Source organism: Dendrobium catenatum, unplaced genomic scaffold, assembly GCF_001605985.2.
Source record: "Dendrobium catenatum unplaced genomic scaffold, ASM160598v2 fragScaff_scaffold_1220, whole genome shotgun sequence".
NCBI classification, from domain to species: Eukaryota; Viridiplantae; Streptophyta; class Magnoliopsida; order Asparagales; family Orchidaceae; genus Dendrobium; species Dendrobium catenatum.
Window position 1 is genome coordinate 4,578,263 of NW_021319682.1, and position 13,177 is coordinate 4,591,439.

At 36.4% G+C, this 13,177-nt stretch overlaps 2 protein-coding genes across 2 annotated transcripts; both read left to right on the plus strand.

Moving 5' to 3' along the window:
• Positions 1–808: 808 nt before the first annotated feature.
• LOC110100308 (endonuclease 2) lies at positions 809–3,523 on the plus strand. The gene is made up of 9 exons (XM_020827751.2): positions 809–1,237; positions 1,336–1,510; positions 2,021–2,128; positions 2,206–2,261; positions 2,350–2,433; positions 2,507–2,599; positions 2,688–2,755; positions 3,084–3,157; positions 3,238–3,523. Exons 1-9 carry the CDS (start codon positions 1,124–1,126, stop codon positions 3,330–3,332), a joined length of 867 nt encoding a protein of 288 aa, XP_020683410.1. The 5' UTR covers positions 809–1,123; the 3' UTR covers positions 3,333–3,523.
• A 6,084-nt stretch (positions 3,524–9,607) lies between these two features.
• LOC110100310 lies at positions 9,608–12,360 on the plus strand. Its single transcript, XM_020827755.2, has one exon. The coding sequence runs from the start codon at positions 10,362–10,364 to the stop codon at positions 12,267–12,269; it is 1,908 nt and encodes a 635-aa protein (XP_020683414.1). The 5' UTR covers positions 9,608–10,361; the 3' UTR covers positions 12,270–12,360.
• The last annotated feature ends 817 nt before the right edge of the window (positions 12,361–13,177 follow it).

Consider the following 13,177-nt stretch of genomic DNA (forward strand, 5'->3'; position numbering starts at 1 on the left):
GTTAGGAGTATCAACTTGTTGAGTCGTATACTATTTATTCACATATATGAAATTTATCTGGAAGTCATATAAATTACGAAATATATATATATCTCCTCACTTTTATGTATGTCATCGTAACAAATATAAATGTTTGAATATTAAAATGGACTATTTGTAGAGATATAAGCACATATGTGCATGTGTTCTAACTTTTTTTTTTTTTTGCTTTTTAATCTTCTTTTTGAGATGATTAAATTTTTTATTGTTTCCATTTAAAAAATAATGTAAGATACGAATAGAATATTATCTAACACGTATATAAATATAAAATTAGAATAAAAATATTTTGATTAGAATATTCAGTTCAAAATTATAATTATAATAATTTTTTATTTTATTTTAATTTATTTGACTTTTTTATTACGATATCTTATAGAAATTTTTTTCTAAATAAGATTAGCTTGAATATAATATTTTATTTTGGTGAAATGCACACATTAGAAATGAAACTTGGGCAATTTTTTTTTTTTTTTTGTTAAAATAATAAAATGTATTAGCCTAAGTTTTAATTACAATTAAAAAAATTAAAAATTGACATATTATTTAAACTTTTTAATTTTTTAATGAGAAAAAATTAAAAAACTTTCATTCAACTGCGGATCATAACAATAAATTCACGATATTTATAAATTGTTTTAAAGTTTTCTAATTATAATAAACAAAACATCACAAGATCAATAATAAATTTGAAAAAAAAAGTTTCAGAATTTTCTAAATTAATTAAATCATTATGATTTTTTAATCATTAAATTTATTTTAATTTGATTATATTACACTAATTTAAAAATAAATTAAGTAATTAAGAAAAAAAAAACCTTACCAAAAAAACATTCATAAAAATTTATCAAAACCGTTGCTTGTGTGAAAGCAGCTCTTACCAATTTCGTCGCCATTACACAGCTTCTTCTTCCCATATTTTGCTCATTGCTTTCACTATCAAAGCCGAATTTCTTCCGTAAATCTGTTCCCATTTATTACTTTATTATTATTAGCTGATTTAGACTCTTACGTATATCTATATATTGCATCAAATATCACTTCTCTGTTCACACAACTTTGCCTCTCTTCCTTCCTTCCTTCCATGGCTTCTGAGCTCTTCCAGATGATATCTGTTCTTCTTATCGTCTTCTCCTTTCCAGCTCTAAGCCATGGATGGGGAACTGATGGTCATTACATAGTTTGCCAGATAGCTCAGGTTAGTCTGTTCCTTAGCTGAAACTCTTCAGAAATATATCTCTGTACAGAACAACAGTTAGCAATTACTGTAAAGTAAAAATGGTGGTTGAATTGCAGGAACGATTAAATGATGCAGCAGCAGATACTGTAAATGAACTGCTACCAGATTATGCTAAGAACAATCTTAGTAGCTTATGCTCCTGGGCTGATCGTGTAAAGTTCATCTACACTTGGTCTTCTGAACTCCACTACATTGATGTACCAGATGATAGCTGTTCTTACAATTATAGCAGTAAGCCCCTCTCTCTCCTCTTCCTCTTCATCCCTGTACCAGATCAATTCAGTGGTCAATTTTGTCTCAAATTTGGATCAAATTGATCCTACTCTTAGGGCATCTCCAACCAAAAATCTCATTTTTCACTCCAAAATACCATGAAACTAAAAAAATATTGTGATTCATCTCTAGTCGAACTCCATTTTGCCCCCTTTTGTGAAGGTAACAGTTTTTTTCTTCTTTCGCGAGTTTCTTCGGTAAGTTCGGTAGAGACAGAAAAATGGCGAAGATGAACAGTGTAACGTCAATATTGGCGTCCCACTGTTCACCCGCAACCAAATAGCGGAAGTTTTACCGTTCGGCTGGAGCTCGCGAGCGATGCCTTTCAAGAGTTTAGAGTTCGGTTCGAGATGCCCTTAGTGATATTATCAAATCTGGATTTAAAATGAGCACAGTAAAAACATTTGGGGACTATTTAGATGCTTTACTCCATCTTTTTACTGTATTTTAACTATGAGTTTCTTCCAGGAGATTGTAAGGATAGCAATGGAGTGCAAGGAAGATGTGCATCAGGAGCAATCAATAATTACACAACTCAACTCCTTACATATAGAAATTCTTCTGATAACAGACAATGTAAGCAAAACCAAATGTTTGAATTGAATAGTAGTAGCTACAAGTTTTGCCTGACTGGATTGAACAACTGTGTTCAGATAATCTTACACAGGCTCTCTTGTTCCTTGCACATATCATGGGAGATATTCATCAGGTGTAATTTCTTTTGAATTTTGATTCATATAACCTTATTCTTAAAGTACTTAAAAACAATACTGAATATTTATGCCACAATATGTTAGCCTTTGCATGTAGGACATACCTCAGATAAAGGAGGAAACACCATTGATGTCCACTGGTACACAACAAATACAGTGCTGCATCATGTGAGTTTGAAAAATATCATAAACTTGGTAAAATACAAGCATAATTGGGGATTCTGATATGTTGAAAATATAGGTTTGGGATAGCAGCATAATTGACACAGCTGAAGCTGATTTCTACAGCTCTGATGCAACTGGTTATGTTGAAGATCTTAATCAGAACATTACAGTAAGAGATCAGAGCACAAGCTTACAATTACTACATTCTCTTTCAAATTTTGGTAGTATTTTCCATGTTTTATATAAACAAACTACAGGGAAAGTGGTCAAACCAAACTTCGAAATGGCGAAGTTGCAGCGGAAATGCGATCGCATGCCCTGACATGTATAGTCCTCTTGCTCTTACATATACATTTTGCCATAGTTGGCTCTGAATCTTTTGAGAATTACATGAGATCTAGCTCAAAAGACCACCTAGAACAAATAAAAGACCGAGATGGTCACCACATATGCACAACTGAGGCTTTGTTTGGGACGACTTCCTTACTGCTTCTTAAAAACTTTCTAATAAAAAATTTAAATTTTTATACTAAAAAGTTATTTTAAGAAGAGGTAAGAAAGCTGTCCCGAACAAAACCCGAGTCTGCATTAGACATTTCTTTGTATGGCAGCATTTCAAGAGGGAACTCATAAACTTGTAATGTTTTCTATAGATATGCGTCTGAAAGCATCAGTGCAGCATGTGAGTGGGCATACAAAGATGTCACAAATGGTTCAGAACTAGGAGGTTTGTGAAGTTACATGAACTGTGAAACTTTCTGTATATCTATTATGATGCAGAAACAAACTAATAACTGGTTTCTGCAGATAAATACTTCAACAGCAGATTACCAGTAGTAGATTTAAGGCTGGCTCAAGCTGGAGTTCGGTTAGCTGAAATTCTCAATCGAATTTTTGGTTGAAGACTGAAATCAGAGCAGAAATGTTATGTTATCTGTAATTGCAGTTCACCTTAACAAAAGTCTGTGTGTTTTACTTTGGATATATAGTAGTTATGGAGTTGGCAAGTTTTCTTTTCTCTTTATTACTATGAAGATGCAATTATTACAGAAAATATAGCCCAAATTACAGATGAATTTAAGTAAACTTTTTATGAGGAGTGTTATCAATGTAGTGTAGCCCAAATTAACAGAAATTCTGATCAAAGGTCCACTGAGATAACTGGGAATTAGGAAGAATGAAAGAAGAAGAAAAGGGAAATAATGGAAATGAATAGAAAGATTAAACTACATACAGAATCAAAGTGGATAATCTTGTGAAAAAGTTGGGGACAGGAGGAATCACACTGAGAATCTAATTAATTAAAAAAAAGTTTGTCATTTGTACAGAGATGTGAGAAAAATTCCACAGAAAGAACAACCACATGTAATACTTTTAAGGTTTAGAGATCTCACACTGTATATTTGTTGACCCCTATACATCAAATCACGCACAAATGGAGTAAAACCGGCAAAAAAAAGTAGCGTGCGTCGGCGTTACATGTTGCTTGAATGGTCAAACTAACTCCAATTGCTAAATGGTTTGCGCCGTTGGTGTCAAGAAGTTGAGTACCCTCTAAGTGGGGACCTATCGCAGTCAAATCAAAGTCCAAGGGGACGATCTACACCCAAAATTAACGCGCGACGTCACCCAAACGACATTCGATCGCAGAACGAACTTCGTCGTTGCATCCTGAACATCGTCGAGATTAACAAACAATACTTTATTGACATATTTCATGCAAATCGAGAAATTTAGCACTCAATGTCACCCAAACCCAAACAACATGACAAGACGTTGTAGTTGCGTTTGGAATGCCGATCAAAAACCTAAAATGCACTATTGATTTGCCCAAAGAAGATCAGGCGGCGAATTCGACTCTCAAATTGAGACAAAATGCGCGCAAATCGAGAAAATTAGCGCTCGACGCTGCCAAACAACGTCCAATCTCGTTGCGTTCAAAACGTCGTAAATACTAAAGAATGACTGTCAATTTCATCAAAGAAGATCACGCGGTGAAAGCGAAATCCAAATCGAAACAAAATACAAGCACTTTCTAAGATCTACAGTACTGAGTTCTGCTTCACGTGAAGCCTGTAAAATTTCCTATAAACACACACTTCTCTTGCTACAAAACAAATCTTTGCTGCAACACAAACTTCTTTTTCCCGTTGACCGAATCGGTAATAACAGCAGCAACCTTCCTTTTCCTCTGTAGCTTTGGTTGACGGAGAAGGCGACGGCTTCGGATGGGAAAACTCCCGCCAGGCGCAAACGAACAAACGGAAGAAGGATTTCTAACGAGGGCTTAACGGAGGGTTAGAAAAGTTGAAAATGAGGATTTTATGTATTATATTAGTAAATATAATAATTTGGGTGTTAAATAGATAATTTGAATTGTTTTAAATGTTATGTACTCGCTTAAGAAGTAGTTTAGCGAGAAAATTTAAAAAGAAGTAAATAGGAAACTTAATTATTCAGTTTCAATAGAAATCAGAATTTCATTATCCAGTTTTTATTTTGACTGTAATTTTAGAAGAAATTGAGATATGAAATTACGGTTTCTTAAGAAATCTTATTTTCAAAGTCCGGTTTTTAAGATTTTTTTTTTGCTTTAAAAATTGCCATTATTGCATTATGGCAAATTTTCTTAAAATGAATTTTTCACTAAGCTGCTCAAGTTAATTAAAATTTAAAGCACACTCATCTTTATAAAACGCCCTCTCATTTATGTGATTTTGAGGCTCTTGAATGCAATTTTATAAGGCCATAAATGAAAAAAAAGAATTAAATTATTATAATGGCATATAATTTAATTTATTTTTTTAAATAGAGTTTATATTTTTTTTTTGAAGAAATAACTTATAATTATGTATTTTAATTGTTTTTAACAAACTTACATGCCTTTCAATCTAACTCTTATATGAGTGTCTTTTATTTTAAATGATCAGATTAAATATGAATGTCTTTGATTTTTGTTTATATTTTGGTATTATAAATGTTATATACGTAAAATTTTAATATTTTTATAATTAAAATTAAAATGTTACAAATATGACCTCTTGTTGAAAAATGATTTTTATAATTAAATTGTACTTTGAAGCCTCATACATGCTCTCGTAGTGTGGTGGGATTGAAGATATATGACTGCAGTATCACCCGACACCTACTTTGTACGCTCTCATAGCGTGGTGGGATGACCAAATTTCTCATAGTTTCTCCAAAACGGGGGAGACGTCGGGAGGCTGTCAAAATTCAGCCTGAAGATGCACAAGACTTAGACAAAATAGGGGACTCTATTTGGATTTGATTTGAATAATTAAATGGACTAATACAAACTTAAATGATTAAATAAAATACCTAATTCAAATTTGATTACAATGAACTTGAATTGAACAAGACTAAAATGAACATGAAGTCAACTTGAATTTGAGCATAATTAAGATGAATTAATTATAAGGAATTTGAACTCAATAGAGCTTAATTTCAGCTCAAATGAATGGTAACAAAGGGCTCAAATTGGAACAAAGTAACATTGGATTTGAATTTAAATGAACGACGAAGGATGAAACTTAAGCAAGTATGCAGGGAAGTGAACTTCAATTGGACATCTAAAATAAAAATACAATCAAATAGCAAGTGAGCATCACAATGAATTCATGAGGGATTGGTGGCAAGCAAGCATTGGTTGGCAACTTTGATTATTCAATAAAAAATCAAATGTAGACATGCAAGTGGAGAACTTGCAGCATTCAACATGACTCATCCATAAGAAAAATAAATAAAAAGATTGCAAATAACTTAGTGAATTGCTCATAAGCAACAATAAATAAGAGAAGTTGGCCAACAAATGATAATGGCCACTTGATTATGCAGGTCGTTCTATAAATATGCTCGTTTTGCAAACATTCATCAATGCACGAGTCTCCTACACATGAAGAAGGTTAACATGCAGTGAGCACTAAGACATTTCCCCTAAAGTCAGTGTTAGCCAACATGCAGACCAACACATCAATCCACCTTTGTGAGATTAATTTGCAAGAAACATTGATCCACCATAGGGACACATGATAAGTGTAATGATAATCAACATTATTGTGCGAAAAAGAGAGTGAAGTCCGCAAGTGAGGAATATATAAAGGTGTATGCAATCAATCGCATATGAATATCAATTCTCAACATAACTTACAACGCAAGTAATAGAGTTGCCAAGTGAATGTCAACACACAATGCATTGCGCCTATTAGAGTTAATGATCAATATTTAATAAATATGTTGTTAAAGATTAATGCAAAGCTTGGTGGCCTAAACTCACGATTATAAGCAGAAAGTACACCTGCAATTCTAATCATCTCAAGGATTGCAACAATTATTTTAAGAATGGATACCTTGCATGGCTCTTCTAGACGGTATGATGTGCCTTCAATTGCTACAGTTATCATTTCAAAATGGTGGCCCCTGATTTCAAAGTATAGGGAATTAGTAAGGATGCATCTATCCAAAGTTGAAATGATTGATTATTTACTTAAGCCAACAGTAGAAAATGATGATGATGGTGAAATTAGGGAGTTTCCTATCAATTTCAATTCTAGTTTTGCGGAGTGAAAGCCAGATCAAATCAATATTTTCAAATATGGTATGACTGAACCTCAGTTCAACCATTGAGCTATTGTAGAAGACCCGTCAAATACCCTAAAAATGCCCCCATACATACACATTCGACATGTATACACATTAACACAAGTGAAAACATACATGATCATACACCAGCATGGGCCCCAACGAGCGTGTCATATTTACGCAAATGACATCTAAGGATGCTGTGCGAATCAGGAAATGAACAAACTATAATGGATCTGATCCTCTATCGACCAATAGATATAGTCGACAAGGTCCAGTCAATGAAATTCTCAAATGACCCTATTATCCTGATGATGGCCACATTTAATGCAAATCTCAACCGAATATGTCAATTTCAAATATCCAAAATTTCACCCAAATACCTATAAAATCCAAAACTACCAGAATTTGAAAGATTTAAAATTAAAATAAACCAACAAAGCACTTAGAGCAAAAATCCATCTAACCTCCACAATAATTTGCCGAGGTGGACAAAGCTCGCAAAGAGTATTGTTTGATCGAGAACATCACTAGTATTTATTCTCAAATATTCTTCTGCCAGTAAGGATGCGGCATGTGTCATTTAACCAGTAATTTTGCCGTCAAATGACACTGAGGTAAAAAATTATGACTGGGGCCCTCAGAACCGAGTGGTTCGCCACCAAATTGCACCACTATATTACGGTCATGGTCAGAGCCCGTATGCTCACCAATGACTCTAAATTCTTGAGATGTGAATTAATATGATATGATATATATGGTACAAAGCCCTTTTCTACAATAGTACCTTTAAGTGCAAGGTGGCTTTGGACGAAGCAACCCATGGCTACTAACCATGATCCTTTTATCAAGTTGGGTCGACTACCTCCTCTGACTAAGTAGACCAGAGATCAAGATGGCTTGGGATGACGAAATCATGAGATCTTGATCTGGTCTATCATCTATTCCCCCACCACCCGCTTTAAGTGCAAGGTGGCTAATTTCTAATTTTAAATATTAAATTTCCAAACGTCTAACGAATGTTGCTACTATATATGCCATATATATGTATCTCTACTTATCGGATTGACAATTAGCCTTAAACAAATGTCCTCCCTTTATTGGGAGGGGTAATTAACTATAGGGGCTTGTGCCTATAGGAAACCAGAACTCATATCATAAAGTCCTTGCAAAATAAAAGCGAAATCTCTAGGTAGTGTCATATCTACAAACCCAATCTGTCTTCCCAAAATTTACCTCGGAACTTAACCCGTTTAAACTCCCTGAAAGCATCAATGAGGTTAGGGCGCGAATTTTCGAAGCCCACAAGCCCAAATTAACAAAAATTCTGATCTAGAGGTCCATTGAGATAAGGAAATTAGGAAGAATGAAAGAAGAAAAAAAATGAAAAATAATGTAAATGAATAGAAAGATTAAACTACATACATAATCAAGTGACTAGTCTTGTGAAAAAATTTGGGGACCACAGGAACACACTGAGAACCTAATTAATAAATGAAGAAAAGTTTGTCATTTGTACAGAAATGTGAGAAAAATTCCACAGAAAGAACAGCGAATGAAATACTTCAAATATTTAGAGATCTCATAATCTTTGAGACACTGTATATTCTTGTTATTATTATTTTTTTTAATAACATTTAGGCCAATTAAGATAAGCTAACATCTTGATTAATAGTTAAAATTCCCAACCAATATATCAAGTTAAGTTGCAATAATCATAAAATAAATCAAATGACCATGAAGTACAATCTTTTTTTTTTTGGGAAAAATGGGGGCAGAAGCCCATATATTTATCACCAAAGAGTTACAAGTAAGTCAAAATTACAAGTAAAATGACTATACCAACAGAAAGTAAAGAGAATAAAAATTACAAAAGGACTCAGGAAAATAGGTCTACATCTAACAGATATCAAAGCCCAGATCATGAGTAACCACTAAGCCAAACGAATAGACACTAGTTGCCTAAAGCAAAAGCAGTAGACCATCAAGGTGTCGCTGTTGCAGTCCTGGTTGCCGAACGACCGTCCAAGGATGCAAACCAGATGTTGCAAAAAAATTTTCCTCCAGTTAGGAAATTTCAAATCATTAAATATGTTGTGTAGACATCTGAATGTCCAGTTTAGCTGCAGGCATTTTTTTTTGACAAAGCAGGAGGTATCTATCACAGAAAAGATGGTATAAAAAGGCAAATCAAAGAGACCAACCCTTTTTTGTGAATGCAGCAATATCACCAAAAATGGAAATAAATGATACATATATATATATATATATATATATATATATATATATATTATTGGTAAAAGATTGCTTGTTGAATCCTGTGCTTCAAAGTAGCATCCTGAATTCGAAAGCAGGTGTCTTTAGCAAATGATTTAAGGTTTCATTTGAAACTGTTTTCTTACTATTTTTTAATATAAAATTTAAGTTTTATTTGAGACAGTTTATTTAATGCTTCTTAAAGCAACTTTTTTTGTACAAAAATTTTAATTTTTTACTAGCAAGCTGTTTTAAGAAGCAATAAAAAAGGTGTCCCAAGCGAAACCTTAAATTTTTTGTGTTAGAAAACTGCTTTAAGAAGCAATAAAAAAGTTACCCAAACAATGACATAATCTCATGAAATAAGGCGCAAGAGTTAAAGATCAAGTCAAGAAGATGATTCAAATATGAAAGAAAAAATAATCAAGACAATGAAATCTATAATAGTCTTCTATTAGAATAAAAATTTGAAATTATTCCTTAGTCAAATGTAATTAGTTGTAATTAGTTCTTTATTTTTACCATTCCAATCTCAATCGTACAACTGCAGCTAGCATGCATGCTTTGAAATAGTCCCACCATACACCCAATTCCAAGCCCTCAGAGCAAGAAATTATTCTGTTTAGAAATCGGATGCAGATCTCGATTAGCTAGCAGTACGAGTCACAGTACCGAACGAAAAGATGACGTGACACATTCTGATTGATCTTCCTATAATATTTCACATCCGCACAAAATAATTAATCATGAAACAATCCTCTTGATATTCTGAGGAGCTTAATATCTCTTAAAGATTAATGCTATATTTAATCATATTTTGACTAAATTAGTTTTATACTAATAAATAAAATTTTATTTTATAATAAATAATATTTTTTAAAAAAAAATTGTGGTGTGCTAAGGTGTCAGTCATACATTTATCCGGCCTTAAAAAAATAATAATTTAATGCAGGCGGTTGCGTTGTGGCCAAGAAAAATAAAAAAAATTTACCCCTATAAAAGCCACGTCCCATTTCCCAAAGCCTCATTCACCTTCCGCTCTCTATAGCCCCATCAGACTGTATTGACTCGGTTCAATGGCAGCACAAACCTCCGTCGCCGGCGGTCTTCTCGGTCCGCCGGAGATCCGCCATCCTCCCTCTCCCTCCTCTTCAGCTGAGAAAAAGGAAGTACTCACCGGCGATCCATTTGTTGACCTCATGGACACCAGCTTCAACTCTTCCGGCGAAAACCGCCCGTTGATGGGACTTACCGAGAACGCATCCCCGACTTTTATTAGCACGGGGAATCCCCACCTCGACTTCTTCTTCCACGTCGTTCCGGATAGTCCGAGGGAAACTGTAACCACCCTCCTCTCCGCCGCTTGGGACCGCGATCCTCTCACCGCCTTGAAGCTCGTCTTCCAACTCCGCGGCGTCCGCGGCACCGGAAAATCTGACCGCGAGAGCTTCTACTCCTCTGCTCTCTGGCTCCACCTTCACCATCCTAAAACCCTAGCACTCAATCTCCCTTCCATCGCCGAATTCGGGTATTTCAAAGACCTGCCGGAGATCCTCCACCGCCTAATCGACGGCCCCGACACTCGCAAGCTTGCTAACGGTGCCCGAGCAAACCGACGCAAGCATAGCCGCCGGATCAAGAAAACCCGCGGTCTGAACAAGAAGAAGAAACAGGGGACGAAGGAAGAACGCCTCGCCGCAGAACTCGCCCGTGTGAAGCTTGAAATGGATTCAGCGGCCTCCCTGAGAAGAAAGAAGAGGAATCAGATGGCATGTCGCGCCGTCGATCGGTATAATCGAGATCCCCACTACCGATTCCTCCACGACCGTGTTTCCGAACACTTCGCAACCATGCTTGCCGCCGATATTTCCCATCTCACCGCCGGCAACCTCGGCAAGCTATCCCTTGCGGCGAAATGGTGCCCTTCCCTCGACACCTGCTTCGATCGCTCCACTCTCTTATGCGAAAGCATCGCTCGCCGCCTCTTCCCCCGTGAATCCGATCCCGATCTCGCCGCCCTTGAGGACGCCCACTACGCCTACCGCATACGCGACCGCCTCCGCCGGGCTCTCGTACCCCTCCGCCGCGCCCTCCAGATTCCCGAAGTTTACATGAGCGCCGGACAATGGGACTCCCTTCCCTACTCCCGCGTCCCCTCCGTCGCCATGAAGAACTACAAAGACATATTCGAGCAACACGACGAAACCCGATTCAACGAATACTTGGATCAAGTGAAAGAGGGCAAGGCCAAAATAGCCGCCGGCGCGCTCCTCCCGCACGAAATTCTGGCTCCGGCTGCGGCCGGCGAGGACGACGAGGTTGCAGAGCTTCAGTGGCGGCGGATGGTGGCAGACATGGCAGCGAATGGCCGCCTGCAAAACTGCATCGCCGTTTGCGATGTCTCAGGAAGCATGTGCGGAATACCCATGGAAGTCTGCGTTGCCCTCGGTCTACTCGTTTCTGAGCTCAGCGACGAGCCGTGGAAAGGCAGGGTGATCACATTCTCCGAAAATCCGCAGCTTCATAAGATTGAGGGAACGACCATCAAAGAAAAAACGAATTTTGTAAGACAAATGGAATGGGGGATGAATACTGACTTGCAGAAAGTGTTTGATAGATTGCTTGAGGTGGCGGTTGAAGGGAAGCTGCTGCCTGAAAAGATGATCAAAAGGATTTTTATTTTCAGCGATATGGAGTTCGACATGGCGGGTGGAGGATGTTGGGAGACAGATTACGAGGTGATTTGTAGGAAGTTTAAGGAGAATGGATATGAATCAGCGGTGCCAGAGATTGTGTTTTGGAATCTGAGGAGCTCACAGGCGACGCCGGTGCCGGCGACGAAGCCGGGAGTGGCGCTGGTCAGCGGATTCTCGAAGAATTTGATGAAGCTTTTTCTAGAAGGGGCGGGGGTGATCAATCCAGTGGATGTCATGGAATCAGCCATTGCCGGCGACGAGTATAAGGGCCTCAAGGTTTTTGATTGAAGGGAAGCAGCCCTTTGTAAATTCCAATCGAAGTGTCGAAGTGGAGAGTGGGTGTTTTGTTTGGAATTACAAATAAATCTCATTTATGTAATTTTGAGTCTCTTGAATGCAATCTTATAAGGTCATAAATGAAAAAAAAAATTTACATGAATTAAATTATTATAGTGGCAGATAATTTTATTTTTTAAAAATATTGTTTATAGAAAAGTATTTTTTTTTAAATAACTTTTAAATATGTATTTTAATTGTTTTTAACAAACTTAGATGCCTTTCTTTCAACTCTAATATGAGTGTCTTTTATTTATTTATTATTTTAAATGGGCAGATTAAATATGAATGTCTTTGAATTTTTATTTATGTTTTGGTCTTATAAATATTATATGGGATTTTTACATGCCTAACATTCAAAACATTTCTATTTACATATCTCAGACACAAATTTCATTTTTTACTGTTATACCACCTAAAAGCCCTAATACTCTCCAAATACAACACTCCGTTGCTCCCGTTAAGAGGTGTCGCTGCCCTGTTTCGCAAAAAAAGGGAGCTGCGTCAGTCTGATGGAAGAGAGAGAAGGGAGCCGCTCCAATCTCCATTTCTACTGTTCATCTTCTTCCTTCTCTATTATTTTTTTCCTTTCTAATCTTTATAGATTACAGAACTTATCATATCTATGTTGGGTGTAATTAGGGTGGTGTTTGGTGAGGAATATCTTTGTCTTCTTCACGGAATGGGCCGGAGCAGCAGCCATCAATGTTCTTGTTTATTGTTTGTCTTGTCCATGCCGAATTTTTTTTGGTGAATTAGCTTCCTGTTGGATGTGTCTCTTGAATGAATAACAATTGCTCTTTTAAGTAGTTATTTGTGAGGCCATGTAAATAGAAGAATTGGTCTAGCTTCCAAAACAT

Coding starts and splice junctions, on each gene's coding strand:
- LOC110100308 (XM_020827751.2), top strand. CDS start 1,124: ATGGCTTCTGAGCTCTTCCAGATGATATCTGTTCTTCTTATCGTCTTC. Junction 2,129..2,205: donor TTCTTCTGATAACAGACAAT/GTAAGCAAAACC, acceptor AACTGTGTTCAG/ATAATCTTACACAGGCTCTC. Junction 2,262..2,349: donor TCATGGGAGATATTCATCAG/GTGTAATTTCTT, acceptor ACAATATGTTAG/CCTTTGCATGTAGGACATAC.
- LOC110100310 (XM_020827755.2), top strand. CDS start 10,362: ATGGCAGCACAAACCTCCGTCGCCGGCGGTCTTCTCGGTCCGCCGGAG.